General features: G+C 44.7%; 1 protein-coding gene across 3 annotated transcripts in view; it reads right to left on the bottom strand.

The window, feature by feature from the left end:
- The window catches only part of hipk2 (homeodomain interacting protein kinase 2), a 62,116-nt gene that overhangs the window by 21,284 nt on the left and 13,706 nt on the right, over nt 1-27,126 (bottom strand). For all 3 annotated transcript variants that reach the window (XM_026176599.2, XM_080304917.1, XM_026176600.2), the window contains exon 2: nt 24,415-25,594. In XM_026176599.2, coding sequence (XP_026032384.1) covers nt 24,415-25,594 — 1,180 coding nt within the window. The remainder of the gene's footprint in view (nt 1-24,414; nt 25,595-27,126) is intronic.

The raw sequence follows: 27,126 nt of genomic DNA, 5'->3' as shown, positions 1-27,126 counted from the left end.
AGGGTGTGTGGATGTCAGGATGTATCCATCAGGCTGACCTTCCCTTAGCTTGGCTCCACAAGGGAGACTGATGGATCCCCGGAACCAGACAGCATTTACATAGGCACAAATGTAGAACACACACAGACACACACAAACACACAAGTCAGCCAGTCTTTGGTAATGGGTTTGATCTTTTCCTTTACATCTCAAAGACTTCGTCATCGGCTCTTATGTAACCACATTCTCTTGAATAGCCCGGCGGTAATAGGTAAAGAGCAGAAGGCATCATCAAAGTAAAAAAGTACAGTAGCAAACATAGCCAGTATAATCGTATGCTGGTTGAAAGCACAGTTATGAAAAAGTGATGGTAGGGGACGGAGATAGCTGCCCAGTGCAAACAGGAAAAAGCACTTCATGAGAAAAAAGCCTGCCATTGACTTTTCTCCACTTTATCCCCTTCAATTCTTCCCCTTTCCTCCCCTCTCTTCCTTTCCCCTCATCCCACGCTTTGCCCTTGCTTAATGTAAAAGGCTCGGGTTGGTGCTGTGAATGACTCCCTTCCTTCCCCTGGGTATTCATCTACATATTCATGCCCTCAAAGGTTCCTCCACAGCCTCTTTGAAGGTGCACCATAGAGAAACACTTTCCCAGATATATTGCATGGTGGTCGCTGGCTGTGAAATCAATGTGCGGAGTTACACCCCCTGCCGTGCACCTGTGGCTCCAACTCACACACACACACACACACACACACACACATATACAGTACACTACACCTCACAAACCGCCTGCTCCCATTACATTAGGAATTGCTGTACAGTGCACAAGCCAATCGTGAGATGCAAAGATTGTGTAAATTTGCTTTTATGCAGGCAGGGACTGCAGATCGCATTTAAATTTAGAGCTTGCGCGTTCCAGGTGGTTGAGAGGCAGAAACGGGAGGGGGATATCTGGACAAGGCAAACTTTTTTTACAGAGTCCTTGAGAGATGTTGTCTTGCTCTCTAAGCAGGGGCGACATTCCTGGTGTTCAAGGTCTTGAAAACAGGGCTCTTTCTCGCTCTTTTTTCTTTCCCCTACTCCCAGAAAAAGGCACAGCAAAAGCGCTGACAAGGCTGTCACTGTTTTAGGTGTTAAAATATTAGCATTTCCTGTGAGTCCAGCAATGCACTGCAACAAGGCAAACAAACGCGTATGGAAGGAAAGTCAGAGAGAGGATGTTTCATGCAAAGCGAGGGATCGACATCAAAAGAAGCAGTCGCTCAAAAGCATGGCACTGTGACGATAATGCAGAAAGAAAAAGGCAAATGTTCAGAAACATATTAACAACAACTCAGCTTCTACAGAAATTGTGATTACAGAGCTCCAAATGCATCAAAGCGGGCCAATATAAACTATGCGTGATAGCTGGGCGTGTGCTGATTCAACACAATCTGGAGCACGGTTCAGCTCAGCAGCCTCGAAACTCTAACAAAGAGTTAGCATAGCATTTACACATTATACATTTATCCTTTACCAAGTCTCACCGTTTCACATACAGCTCCTCCCTCCTGTTTGAGGCATTTTATATAGTGAAATATTCAGTGGGCAGAGAGCCACCCCTGTCACTGTGGCACACATGGCACATTGTCGCAGCATGGCACAGTCAATATTAGCACACAGGATATGCCGCATTCTGTCACGTTGCATGAACCTTTGTCATTACATACAGGCTTGTTATCAAATCATTGTATTCACAGCAGTATTAGATAACATATCAGATCTAGTGTTAAATAACAGAACAGCAAACATATTTTAGTGTCCTCGTAATACATTTGCTGCTATGGCGACTCCTCCTATTAGGAAAGGCGGTACAGTCCCATTTCTCACCTGCCCTTGCTCCTTCTTGTCTCGCTTTTTATTAGAAAGCCCAACATGTGCAAAAACAAAACACAATGACTGCAACTACAGCGCAGCTCTGTTGTTCAGTTCAACATCTATGCGCTGCTTCATCGTTCTCAGTTGGTAATTACCTCTTTCCTGTGGTTATTATTATTCTCCAGCACACAGCTGCTCCTATCAGTAATGCATCTCATATTCACCTGCAATGATTGTGCTCTCAGGGGCTCTCGGCAGTACCCTCTATACTCCGCCCCTCACTGCCTGATACAGGGGTCAAAGGGACAGACCTCCTTCAGCAAGGATGGAGACAGGGGGAGGGGGATAAATGACAGAAAAGAGATGAAGGAATGAAAGATGGATCGGGCGGGGTGGGCACAACAATGGAAGATGGATGCCCTCTCGATCAGCACCCACCCACACACCTACATATGCACACATATTCTGTCCCTCTGCCTGTCTCGTCAAAGGAAGGAGTGCCGGGAAAAATTTGCCATCAGTAAATGATGGGTATCTGTCATACAGTGGTGCTGTCTGTACAGACAGCCTGGAGAGAAGATTCAGGGGATGCCAAAAGGGAGCCTCAAGTCTCTCTGTGCCTATTAGAGTAGCGCAATGACAGTCCGACATTATTAGGCCAGTCTAGTAGCCACTGGCCTGACACTGACCCAACCTGGAGGCACGAGCTCAAGTTTCCATGTAAATATAAATTTAGTTTGATTCTCTGAACAATAACCTAAAAATGAGTGAGACACGATTCTTGGAAAGTATTAAAATGCCACCGCTGACCCTTCAGAAAGATGCTAGAGCGTCCTCATACTCTGTTAGTCACCATTATCAAACCCAGAGGAAAAGCGTGAGCTTACTATGAGCGGACAAAACCGAACAGAGAGCAGAAAAGCAGACAGACCGAACCGCAGTCGCTCAGTCAACAAGTTTAAACAGCTGGCACATTTGTCACCGTGGGTGAAACATTCACAACAACAGACAGGAAAGCAGCATAACGGGCAGCGAGACACACTGTGCAGACGGGTGCATGGGGTGAGTCAGGCAGATGAGATTGTGTCTGCTCATGGCTGCGAGATGCTTAAACCCAAGCTTGATCACTTCAGCAAATTGGAGTGTACAGGAGATTCAGGCAGCTAGAATTAAACCTCTTTCTCAGCTCCATCTGACGCTGGCATGCAATCAGAAGAAAAGTCCGAGAATTCATCCAGCAGAGTGCAAGCCACAACAGGACAGCCCAGAGCCCAGGCGAAAACGGAAAATATACCGTATATCATATAATAATATTGCGCTGGAGCCTTTCAGTTGAAACACACAGCAAGACAGTTATGTAAACCGCCGGCCAAGGCAAACACAGTCTCATCTGCTTGCTTGACTGACTGTCTCCCTCTTTCACTTGCGGTTTTGTCTGTTTTCTCTTGTCTGCGTTATTGCCATTTGTTTCTCCATCAGTTGCTCCCGTCCAATACGGTTTAGAGCAAGAAACTGTAAGGCTTTGCATCAATATGTCCCATTCTGTTGATTTAGGGTAACTAAGACAGAGATTAAGAGATAGGGAGCGAGAAAGAGAGGGCAGAGTCAATGTGGCTGGCTAGTGGAGCCGTGCATACTGGATATGTGATAAAACAACAGACGCCCAAAATCCATTTGAAATGTGGTTCCTGGGAACATATAGCTAGGAGCCACAGGGGTGCCGTGCACCCGTCGTAATGACATATGTCTACCTGCCACACACAAACACAGAGGCGAACACACACGCACGTACGCAGTTTCAATCATACACGTTGCTCTGCTTGACTGGGTTCTTATTTCTGGGGCAAGTGAAAGAGAGCATGGGGAGAAATTTGCAAGGCAGACTGAAAAATCCCCCTCTGCCTTACCCCCACCCGGGCTTGTGCGGGGCATGTACGCTACAGTACATGAGCTCCCTTTCTCTACCTCCGCCCAGACCTCTTTTCAATCCTTCACCCCTCCCTCTCTCTATCGCCGTCCCTTGTTTGACTACCCTCTTCCTTCCTCCTACCAGGTCAGGCAGTAATACCATCTCCTGCCTAATCAAATTTTGCTGTGTGTGACATGAATTCTCGGTGCCCAAGGCTGCACTGCCTCACCACGAGCTACAGGGCTGCACAGAGCAGTAACTAAACCTCACGCACGTTCTATAGAAGAGAGCAGCTCCCCATCTCTCTCTAAAATTTAACACAAGGAGAGTCCTCCTGGATAATCTTCCCCTGGCTTACAGCACTCCTTCGATCTGTCTGCTCCACTGCATCCCTCGCCATCTTTCTGTGGAGAGTGCTACTCTGTGGTGCATGTGTGTTTCAGTAGGGTCCCGAGAGTGCAGCGGGCTTATGGTTAATTAGAGAGTGGATGGAACAGACTGACAGCGGCTGATCCAGATTGTCACCCAGATGTGGTCAGGCCTTAATCCAATACAAAGACTGACCCCCCTGAGCCTTTCTGCAACAATTAACATCACACATGCATGACAGCAATCACATAATCATGCAGGAATATTCACACATCCCTAAACACGCATGGTTGTCCTCTAGAGCATCCGATGGGAAAGGTGAAGCCTTTGTCGATCGCGAGCCATCCCTCCTGTGATTGCACGACTCATGTCCCTCTATGTGCCCCAGCGTCCTGCCTGCCTGCTGTGTCTTCACACACTCTTAACACAGTTTGTCACGCTGCATTCTTCCCTGACAAGAATTAGAAATGTCATCACATAGAGAAACAACAGCAGGATTATTAAGGCTTTATGGAGGAATTTGGACAAATAGGCTGCTCCCTTGTAGCCTCGTCACAAATCAGCCTCCTCACTAGGACAAATGGAAGGAGACGGATATTTTAGTGCTTTTGCATACTTGACAATGAGAGATGCAGTTTCTTGTGCAAAGATCAGCCTCGGAAGTCGTGTAAGTGAAGATGCTTTCTCTCTCTGAAGCTTTGGCACACTGTCATCAAATTTTGTGGCACGCTGCACGTCGCTGCGCACCGCATTAAAACGATAGTCCAAAAAAAGTCTCTGATGTTCATTCAATCTAAGCAACGCTCCTCTAAGACACAACAAATAGATTTTCTTTTCCCACCAACAAAAAAAAAGTCAAAGTAAATAGGAACACACCATTTACTGTAATTTTGCCTTTGATCACCGGTGTTTGTATTTGTGTTCTTACAGTCTGGTGAAAATGCAGTGCCGACTCTTTCGATACAGCCGGCAACAATACGAAGAGCCGTCTTCAAAAACAATCAGTCACAATGACAGGTAATTAATTTGGCCAAGCAGCAGCGCCCTGCAGTCATTTGTAAGTATAGTCACAGTTAATCACCTTTCAATGACAATACTCCTGGATTGTTTTTCCTTCCCTTTGCCATAAAGAGAGTGTTAATTTCTCCCACCCCTATAGGACTATGACAAACAATGAAGGCATGCTCAGCGTTTAATATGCCATACATTGTCTATCGAAGGAAAACAATCGCTGCACGGCAAAAATCAATACAGCGTTATCCTTTTCATGTAGCTATACTTGAAGATTCAATTATTAGGGACAAAATGACATTATTTCTGCTGCCCATGGCCTCACTCAAAACGACAGCAGACAGATTTCATTCCAGCTTCAGTAATCTGGATGAAACTCGGACTGCGCTATCTCAGCGCTACGCCCCCGCCTGAGCAGAGCATGAATATCTAAGATATGTTTATGTGTCAAGAAGGAAAACGACAGAAATGAGTAATCCGAGGAATCAGTGTTGTGGCTTTACAGTTGGTATTAACACACATGACAATTACTAATGATAACTTGAGCAATCAGTTTCATTATCAAGGTAGCAAATCCGAAAAAATAGAGCAGCTGGAACTATTAGAAGTAACAATTTTCTTGATAAATGACAATATACGACTAGATAATAACATTAGTTGATTATTTCTTTCATAATAATCTCTGCGACTGCCAAACACAGACATGATTTACGCAAGGAAGTTTATATTATAAAGAAGCTGAGCCGGTGACTAAGTAAACAAGCAAATTACCCTTAAACATAATTTGCACATATTATCTTTTCATCAAAGAAAGCGACTTATACTGATACATACTAGGGGAAAATCCACATTTACAAGTCAAACAATAAAGTTTCAAACCACCTCACACTGAAAATTGTTGCTTTAATGTCTTTTTCACGCTGCATGACAAGACAGAGACGGCTTTTCCCCCCCCTCTGAAACATTCCACCCAAATATGCACGTCCCGTGACACCTATATAACTGATGACTGCCTTTCCTAACCAGGTGTTTTCCTGTCTTACCTTACCTTGCCTAGAGGGATGACCGTCCCCTCTCAGTTAGCACACACACATGCACAACAAAGGAATTCTGGCTCCGAACATTTCCTTTTGTTGTAGAGTTGGAGGTAACAATACAAGAGTGAACTGTGGAGGAGCAGCACTGGAGGAGCGTGCTGGACTCTATGTGAATTTTAAACTAGTGTTTAACATGATGTATTTACAAATTGTTTGACACACAAAGAAAGGAAGAAACGGTCTTTTCTTCTCTTTCTTTCGTGCCCTTCTCCCTACCAACTTTCTTTCCCTGCTCTCTCAGCGAGCACCGTGAAGGTGCTGCTGGAATTAGTCCAAATGGACACAGTGTGAAATGAACACAGCTCTGACCTCCCAGACACCCTCCCAGCACAGCCAATAAGACCGCTTCCCCCAGACACATGAGACGCCGCGATTGGTCGGTGGGTTGGAAATATGACCAGCGGTGATTCGCGTGGCGGGAAAAAAGGAGGGAGTGACAAGGGAGTGGTCCTCCTCCGTGCACTTTAACCGACCCTTTGCCCAGGACAGGACAGGAAATCTCCAGAACAAAAGCGAGCTGTCGTCTCCTCCTGAAATGTTCTCTCGGAACAAAGCTGCTTTCTGACGGGCAAACCAACCAATCCTTGAGGGAGGTAGCGTGTCGTAATCTGGTCCTGTCTCACATTCCAGACGTCTCCAGTGAGTGAGGCACAAGAGTGTGACCTGAACCCTTAAACAGGAAATGAGTCTGACTGTTGTGCATTTCCCAGAGATGGGGCCTCAGCGTTGGCCAGTAGAGGGTCATAAACACTGCATATATAAATACAAACATACCCGCGAGGTGACATATGCGCAGAGAAACGAAGACATGAACACATCCGCAAATAATCTTGCGGCGTCCTTCCTTTTAAGAAGATGGTATGGGCATGCACGCACCCTTCTACCAGACATTACGACTCACAGCTGCATGCCCCAGGCCTTTGCTATCTCCAGCACAAACCAGACTCACATCAGCCACATTCCACAGCCTCCCAAAGCCCCTGGGGGAGCTTCACAGCTGGGCACTGGGCTGTTTTCTAACTCCCTGGCAGACTTTCACCATCTCCACCCTTTCCTCTCTCCTCATGGTCACCCCAAAACAGACCCTATCCTGCTCTCACCCCCGCCTCAGAACTTAAAACTGCGCTGCAGGATAAAACTGTCCTACTTTTGGTTCCATCAGCAAACTCGCAGGAAACATGACAAGGTCAGACAGAAGTGACCGAGGCCGCGGCAACACTGGATAAAGATGATAAAAAGCTGCTGGCACACTAATGAGATCTTTTCAAGTTTAGCTATTACTGAATGTCATTTGATGCTCCTGTTTCTTTCAAAGGTGCATCGGAGGTAAAAACAAACATAATCTAATAACATCTGTGACTGTGAGGCTTTTGCCAGTGAACAACAACAATAGTCATTATATGAAAGTGACCATATAATGTAATAAATTGTTGTGAAGGCTCACAGAAAATTTTAAAAACAAAAAGCAGGACCCTGGTGAGAGCATCTGAGCGGACAGCTCTCTGCTCCAGATGTGCAAGCACAAAAGCAAATTGCTAAGAAGGCTGCAATTAGACACAAACAAACAAAAAATGCTTATGTATGCGGACAACTCACTATGTGCACTAATATGCATGTTAGTATTTGCATGTCTGCAGTCATATGTGAATTTACTTATGTGTCCATAAATACTAGGGGCCGCGGCGCGTTTCATTATTTCACCAAATGCCAGGCAGTATATCAGTGCAACTGCACACGTCTTGGGCCATTTCCATATCTGTAATAAAGAAAGCCCCTCTCCCATCAGAGCTGCTCCTCCACTGTGCTCAGAGAGCCCAAATAACAATTGGTTGTCTGTGAAAATGTGCGTGCACACACACGCGCGCACACAGACACACCCCATCTCTGATGAGCTGACACAGAAAACTAGATTTATTAAGAGGAGAAAGAGCAAAGATGCAGAATGTAGGGGGTGGAATTTAAGCAATGGACACGGGTTGTTGTAGACAACCCGATGGCACAAAAACACAACGCACCCGACACACACACACACACACACACACACACACACACACACACACACACTGATAGCCATAAAGTGCATCACTCTTCCTCTAAGAGACCTGTTTATTTCAGACCTGTGACACAAAGGCCACAGCGGCATGCAGGCTTATCTTTCCCTTGAAACACAGCGCAGCCCCTAAAGAGCTCCCGTTGCTCCACATGCCACTTTCAATTAGTTCCACAAAGAGAGTCTTCTGCTACCAAAAGGAAGATGGGAGCTCATTACCGAATTCCTCACTACTTCCTCACAGCTTTGAAATATAGATCAGGAGATTTATGTTTGACTTTTGGGTTACTGGATGTGCCCGCTTGTCGACCATGCCACACCAGGCCAGAGCAGAGGAGCGCAGAGTACCATCTCATGGATTAGCCACTCCTCAGGTTTAACAGACCCGGCAGCTTACCCTCAATCTCACCATTAGTTCTCTGCCTACCCCTCTTTCTCTCATTTGTTCTTTCTATCGCTCTCATGACTAAATAGGCTCCCTGAAGCCACAGCTCTCAGCATTAAACCCACAAAAGGGAAAATACCAGTTCTAATAATCTGATGAGAGCCTATGAGAGAAGTGGTGTAGGAAATGTGCATATCATATCACACAGTGGTACTATTATAGTAAGAATAGACACAGAGGCAGGTGCTGATAAAGCAATGCAAATTCATTCAGGTACTCTAATGAAACTAAAGCTCAGCAAAGCTGCAAAGGGGTGGAGGTGAGGGTGGGGGCTTTTATTGAAATTAACCAAAATATTGTAGTTCATTAAGGATAGTTTTGAGCTACTAAACTCCACAGAAATAAAAATACTTGGTAACCATGTGGCATCGTTACTAATTCAGAAACACAAACCAAGTCTGAATTATTCGGAGCAGTGACCCGTAAAGCACGGCAGCAGCATTCACCCTGAAATCAAACAGTCAGGATGGATCTATTTCTTATCTGACCAGATCAGAACAATACAAAAGCTGCCATGATGCAGTAATGCTAGTAAATGGTACCACTAAGGATGTAAAAACAGCAGAGTCACTGACATCTAGCTGTTTGCTTTTTGATGATGAACCTATTAACTACACACAAGCCTCCATGCCGCTGCACCAAACTTTAAACGTGTGCATGTGTCCTGTATGCACGTAGCTGCCCGGCTCATATATGTAACATCTTCATCTACCGTACAGGCAGTATGTTTATACCATCAATTAACAACTTCCATTAGTGCCATCCTCAGAGGGATGCCACCAGCTACATTACTAACAGGCAGTTAATTAGAAGCTGCTGGCTGAAGCTGGAGGTTGACCATTAGGGATCGAGAAGGAAAGAGACACGTGACCCGATGACTCTTTCATTTTGGAGAAGAAAAAGACAATCACTGTGTTGTGCCCTCCAGTTAGTCAATTCCTCCCAATCAGTCACGATGTACCGAGGTATTAGACACCAGGGTTGGCGTGTCAGGTGCTGAGCCACTGATGGAAACGCAGCGCAGCAAGAGGGACAGATAGAGAGGAGGGAAGCAAAGGAAAGCAATTGGAAGGGAGGAATGGGCGGCTGTATATACGGCGGTGAGGAAAAAGAGGTACTATAGGGTCTTCATACTCGCTGATTCGCTCTCTATGCAAATCACAACAATCACAGGAAATGCCTAGGCCTTGGCTTCAGCTAATTGCCACGGCAATAACAAAGGAGGGCTTCCTTTGAGCAGGAGAGGAAAATTAAACATTAGTTTAGAGTTTTCTTGGAGACTGAGGGATGTTATAATTACCCAGAAACCAACACATCAGCAGTTTGCACGCCACGCGTCCCACTCTTGCACCTCGGTGGAGGAAAGCAAACGTATCTCATATTCGGGAGAGGGGCATTTTGGGGGGTGGAGAAGAGGAGTACCATGAGGGAGATGGAGTATGAGTGCATGTGTGTGTGTGTGGGGGGGGGGGTGAAGGGCATAGAGAGGGATGAGAGCAGTAAGCATGAGATGGGGGAGGACAGAGATAGAGAAAGACGCGAGGGGATAATGAGGGGAAAGGAGGAGGAGAATGATAGCCCATATCTCCAAACCACTCCATGCTGGTAGTGGAGCATCAAAATGTACACCCACTATTAGCATACTGACCCCACCCCTCTCCTCTGGCCTTTTTCGCCCTCATTATCATCACGAATGGTGAACGGGACACAGAAAACACAAACCGAAGCTCATTTCCCGTCACACGTTTGCCAAAATGTCACGCCAGCTATGAAATGAGAACAAACCCAATGGAGTGCCTGTGCTTCAAGTCTGTAAATAATTGTATGTTGTGTGTTATGGGCGACAAACAACACAGAATGGGTCTAGCTGAGCTATGCAACCACGGAAACTTCCAAAGACCTCTCCCCCTGTGAGGGGAGGAAGACAGAGAGCCTGCCCCAGTCAGGAGGACCAACATCGGGGCCTTGAGCTATGTGATGTGTCCTGGATGGCTGGTTCTATGTTTGATATATGTCTGAGGGCAAAGCCTGACACCCAGTCTGTCTAACCTAAATGTTCATTCAAAAGGCCCATCTCTCCCTGCAGCCAGACTGTGCCCTCTATCTGTCTGTAGGTCTTACTGTCTGTTTCTTACCAATCGGCTAACTTTACAGTCCGTCTGTCTGTCCTCCCGTTGGTCTGTCTGCTTTTAGCAGATCCTTGTCTGTTTGTAGGTCAGGTGCATTCATTTGCCAGAAAGCATTCCCTTCCCTTAGACATTACGGATGCATGGACCTATACAATCGACTGACCGTGCCCTGGAAATGTAATCGTCCAGAACAGTTGAATGTTTGTTTGTGCGTGTACACACAGATGTGCATACAGAAGTGCAAACAGCACACAGGCACACACACAAACAAAAGAAATCCCACCCAGCTAACATGGGTTTTTTTTCCTCTGGTTGCTATGTGGTCTTGTTAGTATTTGGGCTCAAAAAGCACAGGTTGTGTGTTATTAGTCACACAAGGCTAACCTCTTTTTTTTACACAAGGCCATGCACACACATGCACACAAACAAATCCCTTCATGTCAGCAAGCCAAACTCATAAAAAAAAAAACTCGCTAATTGGCATGTTGTAATTCTGCTAGCTCCAATAATAAAAGTAACTTTTTTTCTACCCCGCTTACTTCTCCGTGTTTATGTAATGGAGCTTGTTATTTTCTGACTTTTAATATCTCCCCTCATATAACTGTAAGCTATGTAAATAACAGCCTTAATAAACCGCAGGTCCTCGAGGATTTGTTACTTTTAGGGAAATTAGGGCTGCAGTGATATAGTCCTTGCTAGCAATCCAAAAGGGTGACATCACTTAATTGCATAAAATGGATCAGATCAAGCCAGGCATGAGAGAGATTATGGCACAGGGGCAGACTGAACTGCAAGAGGGACAAAGCTCTGTTTCTGACACCAGCATTCAGAGGAAGAGAATTACATCACTGTGTTGGGGTTATGTAAAGCACCAGAGCAGCTGTAAGACCGAAAGAGATAAATGTTTTTCTGGTTTAGGTTCAAAGTTTCTATTTGTTACGGTCAGCCCGGGGTACGAAGGAGAGCAATCGAGAGATGGGGAATGAATTTGGACTGTTGCACTATCCTATATTCATGCATGTGAATAATTAAAACTGAAGACAAGTTCACCAATACTCCGCAGACATAGCCAACTGACATTCAGGCTGAAGATGTGCAGATAAAACTGTTAGTGAGCCAGCACTAGATTCCCACCTCCTCATCAGTAGGCCTAAAGACTATCCCATGGACACAGAGAAACCCAGGAGGGAGATCAAAGGCTGTGTGATCCAGTGGCTGTTATATCACCCCAAGCCTGCTCTCCCACTGCGGGGCCTCCTGTTACGACGCAGGCAACAGGGAAGACGGGGAATGCAAAACACTGACATAGTCCCGTCTGTGCATGCAGCCATCCAGGATCTTTCACCGATGTTCAGCTTGCCTCCCTTTGCAGCAACATTTACATTCCACTTTGCATTCCATTAATTTCCATTTGACCACACTTGCATCTTATTGCAGGCGATGTGAATAGTAATGAGCTGCACATATGGTCACAAAAAGACAAAAGATACAGAAAATTTAAAAAAACGGATTTTTCAGTAATTGCTCACATTTAAATAAGATCGTTTTAGCCGCTGCTGCAGAATCAATTTGGTATTTGGACGTGAACTTAAAATACATTTTCCCAACCTGTCACTTTTTTTTTAAAACTCATCCAGTAGCTTCATGAGATTCCCCCTCCTTTGATCACCTTGTTCTAAACTCTGATTGAAAATCAGCACTTTCTCCCTCTGAACCCAGCAACCTCCCCTCACCCTCCCCCATCTGCTTTGGGAGATGAAGCAAGGAGACAGGCACGATTGGACCTTGTTTTCTTCCCTCAGTGGAAAGGCATCTCAACAAGCCTGCTATTGACAGCGTCCACCAGGAGAGGGAGTGGGTCAATGGAACAGAAAGCAGGGGACCATTTTGGACCACTTAACTATAATCAGTAAATGCACCCCGGTCGCAATTAGCACAGGGCCACCCTGAGAGTGTTCGTTTTGCTCACAGCTCTGTCTGCGTTTTATTCTGCTCCGCAGGAACCTTGTAATGCAAATAGCACTCCTCACATCCAGCTTCACAATGGGCAAAGAGGCGGGAATGGTGCTGGAGCATGCTGCTGTCCAGCAAACACGGTTCCCTTCCTATGTTTTGAGCAGAAATAATCTATAACTCATTGTGTATTGTTCTACCCTGTAGACCCCATGTGCTGTGAAATAAACCAGCTAGACTCACAAGCTGAGAGCAGAATCCACGTTACCATCTACTCAACATTCATACCCAAAAATTTGCCTTGATTCAGAGTCAGTCCTTCATCGGTTTTATATATTCCAGGACTGTTATTACTTGTTGTCAGGTGCTCCGGCAGCCTGCTTTGTGCAATTAGCCCCGCAAAATGGCTCCTTTTCATAAATCAAGACTTTGTAAAGATTGTGAAGCAGAGAGAGAGAGAGAACAGAACCTTTTCTACATTTGAAAAAAACGAGGAGAAAGAACAGAAATGTGACAGGTAGCTGGTGCCGTTCTGTGAGGCTCTCCCGTGCACTGATAAACTCCGCAAATCATTTATGATTCACTGCACTTAGTCATCCATTCTCTTCCTTTTCTCCCTGCTCCCGGAAGAAAAGGCAAACAAAACAGGCAGACAGAAGGACAGACAAACAAACAGACGGCCTTTTTAACTGATGCTGGCATTTCTTTAGAACAGGTGCTGTAGTTATGATTGATTTGAGCTGCAGTGTGCACTGACGATTCAAAGAGAAGAGCCGAGCACAAAGACGTGCACATGAGCTCAAGGAGTCTGTTAGACTCTCTCCTCCTGCGGTAACGCTTGCCTTTGACTGATTCGAGAGCAGCAGAGTGAACTTCGTCAGCAGCACGGGCGCCTGTGAAGCTTGTGGGTACAGATATTTCAGGGGAGCTTGCACCTGTTAGCATATACACACGAACAAAAGACGGCGAAATAAAGTATCTGACCTCCTTTTCCCTAAACCACCTGTTTACTGAGCCAAAAAGATAGAAGAGACTCACTTCTGTGTGCTACACACCATGCTATACATTCAGATATTCACTTTTTAATTCTTGAAATTCAAAGCATCTCACAGGCTTTTTGAGTGTTTTTAAACACGTCCACGCAAAGACTTCATGTATAAATATTGCACTGGCGCATAAACTAAAGCTTCCGGCTCTTGTGGACATCTGCAAGGGTTTGAGATTCTGAGATTCTCCTTCTTGAGATTCGTTCTGTCTGGATGTCATGATCTAAATGCCAGGCAGACCTGCAAAAGGGAGGAGGGTCGGGACAAAGGAAATGGAGAGAGGAGGCTCAAGATGGACAGAAGAAGGACACCAGAGGGGAGAGGGGAAGATTAAAGCAGTTTGAAGATAGACAGAAAGTTGTAAAAACAGGTAAAGATGGGAAAAGGGAGGAAAGGGTACGCATCCCTTGTGAAAGTTCTGTTTTCTCAGCTGTGACCTGGGCAGAAACGCTGGTTAAACTAAGTGGACCATCCTTCCTTCTCCTTTACACACACTTTTGGAATGAGCGCTCCTAAAAACACATTTTTGTTTCTGACTCAAAACCTCATTGTCACCATGGTGACACTGTGAATAACAGGACTGGTTTGGGACTTTGGAGCATTTTGTGCTCCTCGAGCACCAACATGTGTTATGCCAAGAGCTTGGCCCTTTTCTGACAAGGGACACGTGACATTGCTGGTTTCCTCTGTCTGCAATTCGAACACAGCTCGCTGTTTACTCTGCATTCAATCACTGCTATGGCTGTTCACTCGGACATACCAACGACAGCGACTGAGAGAGCAATTATATGGTTTTTCCTGCAAAAGTCTTGTTACACTTAAAGCGATGAGTATTGTCAGTACCGACTCTAGTGAAGTGCACTCTGTGTGTGCATGTGTGTACAGCAGTGTGTGAAAGAGAGCTGCCTGGTGTTATTCTAAAATAGAAATAGTGAAAATACATCCTGGGTGATTGTTTGAATCACTTTTCCCTTTGTTGCGTGTCGATCCATTAACGAGATGGTCTGCAGGGAGATTTCTGCCTCGCTAAAAGTGAGGCAGAAATATGACTGGGTCAGATTTGCAGAGAGGAGCTATATCGGCTCACAATGGAGGAATTATTATAAATAGAATTATTTTTGCATTTTAAACTTCCTTCAAAACCCCAAATTGGGGGCGCAAAGCGCTAACAAAGACATGCCAAAACTTTAATAAGACATCACAAGGAGTTATATGAGAGGCAAGCATTTCTGCAGGGGCAGCTATGACTCAAAGCCAATAATAATAACAATGTCATGGGTAAAATCTATACTTTTCTGCACAGAGAGAGAGAGAGCACAAATGCACAATGTACACAGCTGGTAACAGGCTGCAGATGAAAGCCAATTTGGGTTTCTTTGTGTAACCGAGAGCTTCAGTTGGACCACAGGTCCCTGTGGAACAAAGACAGAGAGAAGTGAGGGAGCGATGGAGAGGGGACGTGATAGAAAAGGCAGGAGAAGGAGAGAAAGATAGGGCGTCCTGGCCCACCTGGGCAAACAATAGCAGCGAGATGAGAGTGTGGCTCAAGGGCCCTGCCTGTCCCTAAAGTACACAGCTGGCGGTTGGGACAAGGAGGAAGATCAAAACATCCGTGGTCTAGTTCAGGTGTCGGACATTCAGAGGCAAATGGACAATTTTTGGAACAAGAGCCTTGGTTGCCATGACGACTGCTGCAACAGAGAGACTCTTTTTAGAACTCGAGAAATGATGCATGCAAATGTTTTTTTCATTCATTTCAGCAAAAACGCGGGACAAAAGGGGGTAGGCTTGATTTGTATACCTTCATAAAAGCTTCAAGGACATATTATTTAAGTTAAAGGCATTTGCCACTCATATCAGACTATAACACTTATTTGTGAGTTGAAAGCAGCTCGCGCAGGATCGAGGGCTCCATCTCAACCAATCTGCGTAATACAACTCTGCCTTTGATTTCTGTGTAGGAAGCATACACAGAAACTCTACTCCATGCATTGGAGATACTTCTGAGATTTTCAGGGTTTTGAAAACTGTAAAACCCTGATAATCTCATTAAAGTGCAATTTTTTTGTTGGAAAAACTTGGGAGTTGCCTGTTTGACACATGCCAATCACTAAAAAATTGCTGCAGACAACGCACACACACACACAGAGGTGCTATCCACGTCTTGATGGGTCAGAGCTGCTCTGGCTGCACAAGTAAAACCTACACAGTATTCAAAAGGCTGATTGGCAGCGATGGCAGATAGAGAAGAGGGTGAATATGAAAAGGCCAAGAAACATCACAGAGGGGAGAAAAGGCCTCTAACTCCCTTACGCTGGTTACAAGGACAACAGTCTTTGTTTATAGAGAAGCCATCTGTTTGATGATATATAGATTCTGGCTGTAATGAAAGACTGTGTGGTGGTGTTGCTGCTTCCCTGGTGTCCCTGCTGTGTTTAAAGGGGTGACGTGAGTTACGTCCAGTTCACGCTGATAATACACACTGAGATGTTGTGTTGTCTCAGCTCAGCGAACGCCACTGGGAACACACCTGGTGTCACATTGCACGTGTTTACTGTGTAGGTGTCTGTACGTGCAAAAAGCTTCATAGTATTTTGTAAATCAGTTGATCCTGCACATCCATTATGTGCTTTGAGAAACATGGAGCATGTTCTGTATAGCAGCACACAACATATCCTCTGTTTAATCAGCCACTCACATACACAACGCGCAGGCCAAATTGCCTTGTACGCTTGAGCAGCTACTGTTCACATTTATACTGATTAATTTCCTCTCTTGATCTTTTGGGTCTTTTTTCTTCCCTTTTTTCCAGTTTTTTTTTATATAGTGTTTCTTTTTTTATCTGCACCCTCACTGGAACACTTCCTTTGCTTCCTCCGTGAGCTGATATATAGCATCTTAATGCTCTTTTGGTGCCTCCCAGCTTGTGCGCCTAATAACCAGCTGAACCCAACAGACAATCTGACGCTCTTCGCTCATAAAACGCTGGGATTAGTCTTCAAAGCTTAGTGGCTAAGCACACAGAGAAAGTTCATTAGTTTGCAATGCCCTTCTTTATGAAATTTAGCAATGTAGTACTCTGAATTAACCAATAAAATTCACACCACTTCAGCCTGTCTGCAAGACGTCTCGAAAGCAATGGGTTTGCTCAGAAGTCGACCAAAACACTCTTGGATGCCGCCCCATTCCTAATGCTAACCCTTTTAATATTTAACCAGGATCCAATACAGGAGTAATTATTTTTCCAAACAAATTACGCCTCAGGCCAAAACCACCGCAATCTGATACACCACAGCGATACATTCCCCGTCACAAGGCGCTATTAGTCATTTTAAATTATTTATCAAGCTCGGGTGAAATAGGATTTTCTTGAGACCCATTTTATGACAAGAATAGAGCTTCAAAAGAATCTAGAGCAGCTTTTATATTCCAAAAAAGCTATTTTTATGAGAAGCTCCTCTGGCTCACCTTCAGGAACTCCTGGGGACATCCACATGTGACACAAGGTCAAAAAAAGAATTAAAGTGCTGACGTCAGTTATGCCAAAAGTTTGCTAACAGATGGCTACATCAAATCTTTGTTTTCCTGAGAGTCGAGCATTGAACGTCCGATAAACGATAGAAAATTCCTGTTAACAATCACTGTGTTAAATGCATTCAGAACTAAAGCAGGGAAACTTTTCCACGTCACCCATCAAACCTAAATGCTTGTTATTCAGAGTGTTATAAAAGCGATAAAAGTGCAGTGTTAATAATCAGACTCTAAAAGTCACATAGCATGTTGCTTTATGACTTTATGAGCGGTGCTGAAAATAGCCTGTGTGGTAAGAACAGAGCCTCGTTTAATTCTGCCATCTGCAATGAAACAGAGCAACGTTTTTATAGAGCGACAACTGTCACCATGAAGATGAGCTGTGGTCGAACATGTTCTTTCAAACCAGTAAAAACAGGAGGGAGACGCGGGACGTAAAAGCAAGGAGATAAATTTGTTAAAACGGTAGTTTCGAGAAAATCAAATTACTGTGTTTGTCCAGGGACGATACTAAATACAAACTGATATGGAGATGGTGGGGTGGGGCTAATCAAAGCCTCATTTTCCCTCCATACAGGGGCCCCAGCTGGCTCGACGAGTAATGTAGAACTCTGCCCATTTGCCTGCCAGAAAATTAGCCAAACTATTTACCCTCATATATGCACATTAGCGAATTCCTGCAATTGAGAAAACAAATGTGTCTGTTTTGTTCTGTAGAAAACTTTATGGGAGCCTGCATGGGCCTCTGCACACCAGGCATTCTCTGTCATGGGGCAATCAGTCCACACACACACACAGCCAACTGCTGGTCCCCACTGACCACCCCCCAGTACTCCCAGTCTTCTCCCCAGCTGGACAGCTATTGCTTGTATCACTCTCTCAGTGTGTGTTGTTGAAATTCTCCCTTTTCGACTCTCTTCACAACACTCTGTAATTAGACCACTTTGAATTTCATCACATGGCCTGCCTTAAATTAGGAAATTCAAGGTCCCAAAATGAACATTTCGCTTTTTTTCCTCTCTTTGACAAGTCTCACTGCCCTTGCTGCATATTTTCCATCGTGGTGTTAGCTTTTAAATATTCATGCAAGTGGATGGAAGAGGCGAGGGGGGTGGGGGTGAAGGAGAGGAAGGCAAGGGGGGGTGGCAGAGAAGAGAAAGGGAAGGAGAGTGGGAAGGAGCCAAGACACCATGCGGTGGTGGGGGCTGCTCCCTTACTGGAGTTCCCTGTGGAGGGATAGTGGGCATACAGGAATGGCGGAGGGAGGGGATCAGCAGGAGGCCTCATGATTTATTTAGACCCGGGGGCACCTGTGCCAGTCAGACGCTGATGGCAGCTATCACCCTGCCAACCCGCTGGTGCTTGAATCGGGGAAATTAAAAAAAAGGCAGACAAATCTGTGGCAAAGAGGAAAACTACTATAGGACTGCTGCTGTGAGAAATTTCACCTGTCCTGTTAATGATTTTCAGGCTCAAATGAGAAGAAAAATCTATTGTTCGGCAGACAAAATCATACAAGCCCGGCGATTTTAATGGGCCCCCACTTCATAATTTTAACAGCAACGCTACGCACACGTGTAAGGTTGAATAAGTTGCCACTTGTGCGGTGCCATCATTTGCTAAACAGCCCAAAAGCTTTGTTGAGGAAAAATCCTGTGTTTCAAATAAGCCAATCAATATAGAGCAGCAAGATTGCAGCCTTAGTGAGTCTGAGTGGGCGGCTTGCTGTGTTTTATCAAGGCAGCTTAATTTCCGTCAGCTTAATATCCTGGGAAATGTATGGAAATTGAACTGTGAGGGAGAACAAAGACAAGAAGCCAGGATAAAACGATGTGGAGAAACTTAGAGAGCACCGTCTTATCATAGAAACACTCGGTCCCACACTAGGTGTGTTCACACACACACACACACACACACACACACACACACACACACACACACACACACACACACACATCCATCATCAAATGCCTCTTCAACAGTTAAATATTTCCCATGTATTATTTGCAAGGCTGACTGTCAGTTTCAGACTGCTGTATATGTTCCAATCCATATGCTTGACTACTGGTAGTTAATTAGCTTAGCTGCTACATGTCTCCTGCTTCCTGACTGCTCTGTGGAGACACATGGAAGAGCTGCCCAGAGGCAAATTATAAATGAGAAGCAGGTTATTAGGATTCTGTCATGCATACTAAGGTGTTATGACTGTCATAAAAAGCACCATGGTGAATACACAGGCCAGTAGTCCTGATAATAACTAATGACTTCAGCATTCACAGTCAACAACAAAAGGTTGGCCTTGGCCCTTACTGGTCACAAGCTCCACACATGAAGCTTAAAATACATCAACTCGAAAGTCAGCAAAAAGAAGTACCGGTGTTCAACAGCCACTCAGTCAGGCTGAAGCTAATGAAAGTCATTTGCATTAGTAATAATCTGCCACTGCTTGGGGTAAGCGTGCACTGTTCCAGGCATTGGCAAGGAATGCAAAACAACAGCCCTCTGCAACCTGGCCCTCCACCTTCCTCCGTCCCTCAACCCTCTTCTACCTTACTTTTACTTTCTTACAATCTTCCCATAAGCAACACCAGCGCTACAAACAGCAACGCCACTACTAAGCTAATGTGCCTTTCCCCCTTTTTCCAATGTGTCTTTTCCTCCGTAGCAACCCGATCCTGCCATTTACCTAGTTTTCTCTCCCTCCCTGGCACATACACACGTACACTTTAACACACGCTTCATAGAACAGTAACTAATAGCAACCTCATTCATTAAAACACCCCTTGATGTTTCGCACGGAGGCAGGGTAAATGTGCTGGAACGCCTGTCCTGTCTGTCTGATTGTGTGACGCTAAAAACAGATAGAGAGATAGACAGACAGGTGGAGCAGAGACTCATCTTAAACTCAGCAGAGACTGCACCACCCGTGATGGAGACGGATCTATATTTAATGAGTTATTAACATCAAGACGTAAACACGGTGGAGTCGTGGATACTACGAATTAGCCGTACCTAGCTTTACTGCCAACATGAATACAGAAAACACAGAGAGTTACATAATATTAATAGTCAAGTTTCCATTTGGGAAGCATTAAGATCTCTTCTGCCAGAAGCCTTTAGCCTCAAACTGATAACACTGAGAGTACACAGACCCTGGCCACTTCAGATCACTGGTCGCATCAACAAGCCCATTCCTCTTTCTCAGACACTCTTAACTCACTTTCCTTTCACTCACAGTGTCTAATAAGCTAACTCCTCAGGCCTCTGTACCTCTGCACTGTATATTAAGTCTCTGATCCTTAGTCTATGGTGTTCATTTGTCATGTGTAAGTATGACTTCTATAATGTGTTCAATTTAAATAACAGGTGCAAGCTGGGAGGTTCTGACATGCGTGCAGCGTGTGCAATGCAGCTTCGGGCTTCTGGGTTGTTAATATTAAGATTTTTAATTACTAGAGGAAATGACTCGGTCTCCGTCTCTGCACCCCTGTCTTGTGGCACTTGAACAAATCGGTGTAACACATCCACTGTGTAGAGAGAGAGCCTTTGTGTGTGTGTGTGTGTCTGTGAATGCATTCAAGTGTTACACTATTTTGTTAAATGCAAAAATGAGCATAAGGATGAAAAAGGAAAGAAATGAAAAGGAAGCTGGAGAAAGATTTCTCGCCTCCACCCACCTAACCGCTCACTGCATGCTCCTCTAAGTGTTCAGTATGTCTAAACAATCTACGGAGAGAAGTCACATGAAATGTAACCAAGTCTCAGACACATATCAATTTGTTAATTGTTGTGGTACATGTATGAAAACAGATGCTTTGGGTTTTACTTACTCAGGTTTTCAAATGATCTCTGTGGGTTTGCACCTTCCAACCACGTGCACAATTCTGTTTGAGGAGCATTAGACTATGAAAAGTGGTCTTTGGAACTACGTTCTACCAAATATTTGGAGCACTATCTGAACTAACAGCATAGAACGTACAGCATTCAAATTTCTATTTATTTTTACTGTAAAACTGATGGAATAAGTGATTTTTTAGCAGGTTTTAAGTCATATACCAAAACGTATGTATAAAGAAAATCTAGAAATGTAAAACACGGCTATTATTTGCATGATTTGATCTTAAAATATTACAAATAGGAAGCCAAATAGCAGCTTCAGTTCTTGCAGAATCTGTTGGTAAAAGAAAATATTTTTAGTTTCTAGTCTACGTGCGAGTTCTGTTACATAGTCACACTTGAGTTTATCTGCATTCCTAAACAATGGCAAAGTCATCGGATGTGAGTCTGCGATGGAGATCAAGCAGGATAAGAACTTGTGTCTCCACCAATCCCTGCCCCTGTGCGCACCTCCCTTTCTCTACCAGCAGTCATCACGAGGTCTGCTGCTAGCAGCTGAACTGCCTCAGGAAACTTTACATAAACTTTAATAATGTCTTGCTGCATTCCACCCATCTCATGGCCTTAACCCGAAGAGATAAACAGGGCAAAAATGCCCAGCTGGGACAACACAATAATCCCTTTATCTGACACAGGGTAAGCTTGACTAGCCAGATTACCTGTTACATCATTAGCTACAGGAAACAGGGGAGAGGAGGAAGAAGAAGAAGAAATTAGGATAACCAGCAATAGGTCACGCAGTGATGTAATCAAGACGAAAAGACCACAGAATCCTTAAGAAAAGGACAGAAAGACTGTGCTGTTTCATAATATACATAATCGTAAAAGTATAGGAGTCCTGCAGATGGGCCTCTTTGACGAGGATAGATGAGCTTGGTGACATGACCCTGTATTTGCTAAGCACTGAAGCAAATGCAGTTGAAACTCTAGGAACCCTGAGAGCTGTTCTTGTTTACTTTGAATACTGGTATTTTATTTGCATAACTCAACCTTGTGGAAAATCCATAACTCATTGCAAGGCTGTTAAAGCACATGTAACGTCAACAGCAAACAATATCGGTGACGTCCAAAACACAAACAGCTGCATGTGAGGTTTATGAAATTAGCAGACGGAAGCAGATATCAGCGAGTTTGGAAGTCTGTAATGTCCGAACGGGGCTTAAGAATGTTTTACAGTCTTATTCATATACAAAGAATGAAAATGAGACAAATAAGAAAAACAAATACACGTTTTATTGAAATCAAAGAATACAACACAGGGATGCGGTTACTATTGTGTGATACTGAGCCAGCTTTCTGGAGCCGTGCAAGCACACCTGTGTGTAATCTCCACCCTTTAAAGGTGCAGGCAACAGAAACGGCCTTGCTATCTCCTCATCAAAGATGGTTTGATGTTCGCCACTGAGCTTTTGAACTCACTCTGAACTCTACCCGCAGCCTAAGTTTGTTTGTGGTCCAAAATGCATACAATGTTAAAACACCCCTAGTGTTCATTTCCCATGAGCTCATTTTTTGAATTAGACGGAAAGGCTTGCCTGATTTCACACAATCAGTTCTGGTAAAGCACACGTATTATTAAAACAGTCATTACGAAGTACAGAGATCCCTGTGACACCTTATTCCCTCCCAGAGCTTTACACCAGGGTCACCAAGTACCCGCTCAAGGCGTTTGACGGATTCTCTGATCAACATGAGACTTTCTTTCCCCTTTTCTGCTGCTAAGAGTGCACGAAGGGATGATCTCTTCACTCACCTGCACTCTTTACACCCAAGAAAACAAACAGGAGCATTTTATAACCTCCTTGTTGACCTACAGCAAGGAGCAACAACAGGCTAACAGCGGTGTTTACTTCAGGATGAGCTACTTAAACCGATATAGCAGCACTCCCTTGCTGACATGAGCAACACAATTCCCACGTAGGGATCTTAATGTAATATATGCTGCTTTAAAAGTCAGTTAAGCAGAAAGAATAACAACAAAAACTATCGGTCATTTAAAATAATAGACTTGTCAAATGTGCCAAAATGATTTAATGCTGTAGATACACAAAGTCTGAATCCCATGTCTGTTCATTTGCTCTGTTGTAACCTTTGCCATCTTTCAACAGGAAACAATGATCTTCTCTGTAACACATTTAAAAACCCAGCGATAAACTGTAAAGATAACAAAAGCAAGCTCTTCTATCAACAGAATCCACTCAGTGGAGACCACAAACTTCTCCCAACAGAATCTGCACTATGCACAGTTGTAAAGCTACCACCTGTGTGTGAGATCTCTGTGTGGGTCTGCGTGGTACCGTAGCTGACACACACACCTGTTCGTCTTCCTGAGGCCTAAACAAAGCTCCTCTATGTACAGACAAGAAGACGATTTGACTCCACGCACACTTCAGGCTCTGCTAAAACCCAATCACACTATTTACTATGGGTAAAAATGATTTTTTCAAAAGTACTGAGAGAAGAAAGAAATGCTGCCCAGAGAGAGTCATCTGGTTCTAATGCAGGGCCCACTGGTGTGGATTACAAGCACATATTACAGGAGAACTCCAGCTGACCCTCGTCTCTATCCTGGGGGAAATGGAAGCCAGCTACGGTGATGGGGGGGTAAGGGTCTGGGCAGTAGAAGGGTGAATTGAAACTTGGGGATAGATTGCTACCTCACATGATTGTGGTCCGTCTTTCAAATTCTCTCTGTGAAAAACAAACAAACAAACAAACAAAACAAAAAAAGGAAAACCACGAAATTCTCAATGGCACCAAACAGTGAAATGGCTTTAGATATGCTCTGTGGTTTCTTATGTCTTTACTAGAGTCTCAGCAGGTCTTCTCTATTCATCAAAGTAACACTAAAGCATGGTTGGTGTTGTTTTGTCCTGCCCCGACTCTTTTTTTGATTTTTGTTTTTTCTTCTCAGTAAGCCTTTGAGTTTTATTACCCTGTCTTCTGTCGGAGAAATTTAACTAGGGGGGTAAATAAGTACAAGAAAAATAATGGTACAAAGAGAAATCTTCAGGGGAAACTCAGAGGGTAACAACAGATTTGGATGTTTGGCCCAATAAAGAACAATCTTGAACAAACAGAAAGAAGCACGTTGTATCTGCAGTCATACATATAATAGCTAACTAGCCCGATCTCTTACCTGTAGTATCTGGACTGTAGATAAGTGGAGCAGACCGCTTTGGACACATGGCTGGCTGAGCCAAAGTCGATGACTTTGACCCTGTAGGGCTGTCGAGATGGGTCCACCAGCATGATGTTCTCTGGCTTCAAATCAGCATGTATCAGTCCTAGGCTCTTCAGTTTCATTAGCGCTGTGGCCACTTGCTGCAGCACCGGTCTGATGTATTTGAGAGGCAGAGGGCTGAACTTGTTCTGCTTGAGGAAGTCGTACAGGTTCTGCTCCAACATCTCAAATACCAGGCACGTGTGGTTCTTGTGCTGGAAGCACTCGTAGGCCCTCACAAAGTTGTAGTCATCTGCGCTCTCCGTGCTGAGACGTGCCAGGATGCTGACCTCGATCTGACCCTGCCGTGCATACGATGGGTGGTTTTTTAAGATCTTGATTGCCACTATCTCGTTTGTGCCCCTCTTCCAGCATTTGACCACCTGCCCGAAGGTTCCTCGTCCCAAGAACTCCAAGACTTCGTAGGTGTTGGTCATGGAGCAGAGCACCTCATGCTGCACCAGCTGGTAGTCTCCCTCGTTGTTGGAGCCGCTGTTCTTGGATGTTGCTGTGGAGGTGGCTGTGGCCACCGTAGCCACCGTGGCTCCGCTGGCTGCTCCGTTCTGGATCATCGGTGGGCCGTGCTCCTCAATGATCTGCACGCTGCTGTTGTTGTCAAGCTCTTCGCTCTTGCGTTTAAGCCCACATCGCTGATAGGTGTCTAGGAGACTGACTGTGCTGCGGCGCGTCAGGTTGTGAACACCAACCCCACCACCCACACCACTGCCACCTCCGCCACTTCCACTACCGCTACTGTTGCTGCTGCTGCCTCCACCCCCGCCACCCAGCAGAGACCCCACGGCCCCCGAAGTGCTGCTGGCTGAGGCGACCACAATGTGGCCCGCGGTGGCTGGGAAGACGAGAGCCTGCTCGTAGGGCAGGGTGGAGCTGGCGACCTGCAGGGAGCTGTTGATGCCTAGGGGGCCGCTGGTGGCCGACACGTTCTTGCTGCTGTTGTGGCTGTAGGCTTTGCTGTGTGTGCCGTACCCTGTCATATCCCAGTTACAACTTTGCTCCACCTTCAGTTTCTTCACGCTAAAGAAGGCACTTGACTGGAGAGTGTGAGGGGAGAACACTTGCACTTGCGAGGCCATACCTGTGACAAGAGAGGAACGGAGGGGGAGGAGCAAGAAAGACAGGAGGGGGATGAAAGTGAGAGGTTAGGAATATGAGAGTGCCTGCAACACGAGTGGTAGCAAGAAGCTTTAAATAAAGATAGCTTGGGTCAGAGCAGGTCATTAAAACACCAAGCATACATATATGCTGATACATCGTCATGCAAACCCACTGCACTTTTCAACATCACGGTAAATGAATGCTTATAAAATAATCATCCATTATAATAAATGGATCCACAGATTTAAACCCACTGATGAAAAGACTTATTAACCATTAAAATGTCATCAAGCATTTGTCGCTTCGGCATCAAGTTGTTTCTCAGAAGTGCTGTTATCTAACACTTGGTAGTAAAACATCCGAGCCTAGATCATTAAATCTGAAGCCAAATTGTTTTTGAATGCAATGCGCAGTAATGGAGGGTTTCTTTTAAATATATTTGTTATATAACATAAAAATGCCAAAAGGTTTAGCCAAAAGATAAGAAGATTTAGACTGAGCAGTGCTTATGCAAACCACTGGTTCATGCAAAGGAAATGCCATTTCCCCACTGTTCCCATCTGCGGCAAAGTAAATAGGCTCAGTGAATAGTAAAAGAATACCCTTTTCATCGGACACTCCACAGAGACAGAGGAGCCGTATGAAATCATATATAAAAGTAGGAGCGCAATAAGTGTAAGTGAATGATTGCAATTTCCTTCCCCACCACTCAGCCCAGCCCTGCCACTTACTGGTACACAATTACTCACTTTGGGGAAGGTAGTGGAAGAAATTTTGCTCAAGTAACTATGAAAACAGGAGCGAGAGGGACTCAACTCCCTCTCAACCACAGATCCTGAAGACAACAAAACAAAAGCAAAACTGCAGCGAGGCTGTGCTCTGAACTCCTGGGAACAAGCTGCCTCAGAATAAGCAAAAGCTTCTCCAAGCAAACAACTGCCCAAAAATAGTTCCTTTCTTTATCTCTTTTTGCAAACAGGCTTGTTTGTAGCATCAAAATGATTATTACAGCACGAGATTATATGAGACTTGTACTAATGATATGTTTAAATAGTTTCCAGTAAACCCAAAATTAGTTTACTGCTAACAAACTAAGAGCTTCCACCTGGCCATGCCAACGCCCACACACACACACACACGCGCGCGCATGCACAATTAGGCCACTGCTGATCAACTGATGCACGATTCCAAGATTATTACCGCCACAACATGCACACAACACTAGCAACCCTTAAACGTTGTTTACTGCTGGAAAAATTGCTGCTTTGTGTGTTTAATAGACATCTTGGAAGCTGGAAAGTTTTGCTGTGTTCAAAGATAATTAAAGGACCACACTCCCCCCGAAACGGGATGACTTCTATAATTGTGGACTATGTTGTGTGGACAGAAAGCATTGAGGAGAGGACATGACTGGTCACTTTGTCATTATTAGCTCCTTTCAGTGATGATGATGATTAATTCAGTAGGATGCTGGCAGCCCTCCACTATACTTTGCTTCATTTGTTTATTTTA

The sequence above is a fragment of the Astatotilapia calliptera genome, chromosome 7 (genome assembly GCF_964374335.1).
Source record: "Astatotilapia calliptera chromosome 7, fAstCal68.1, whole genome shotgun sequence".
Taxonomy (NCBI): Eukaryota; Metazoa; Chordata; class Actinopteri; order Cichliformes; family Cichlidae; genus Astatotilapia; species Astatotilapia calliptera.
This window is presented reverse-complemented; position numbering and strand designations above follow the sequence as displayed.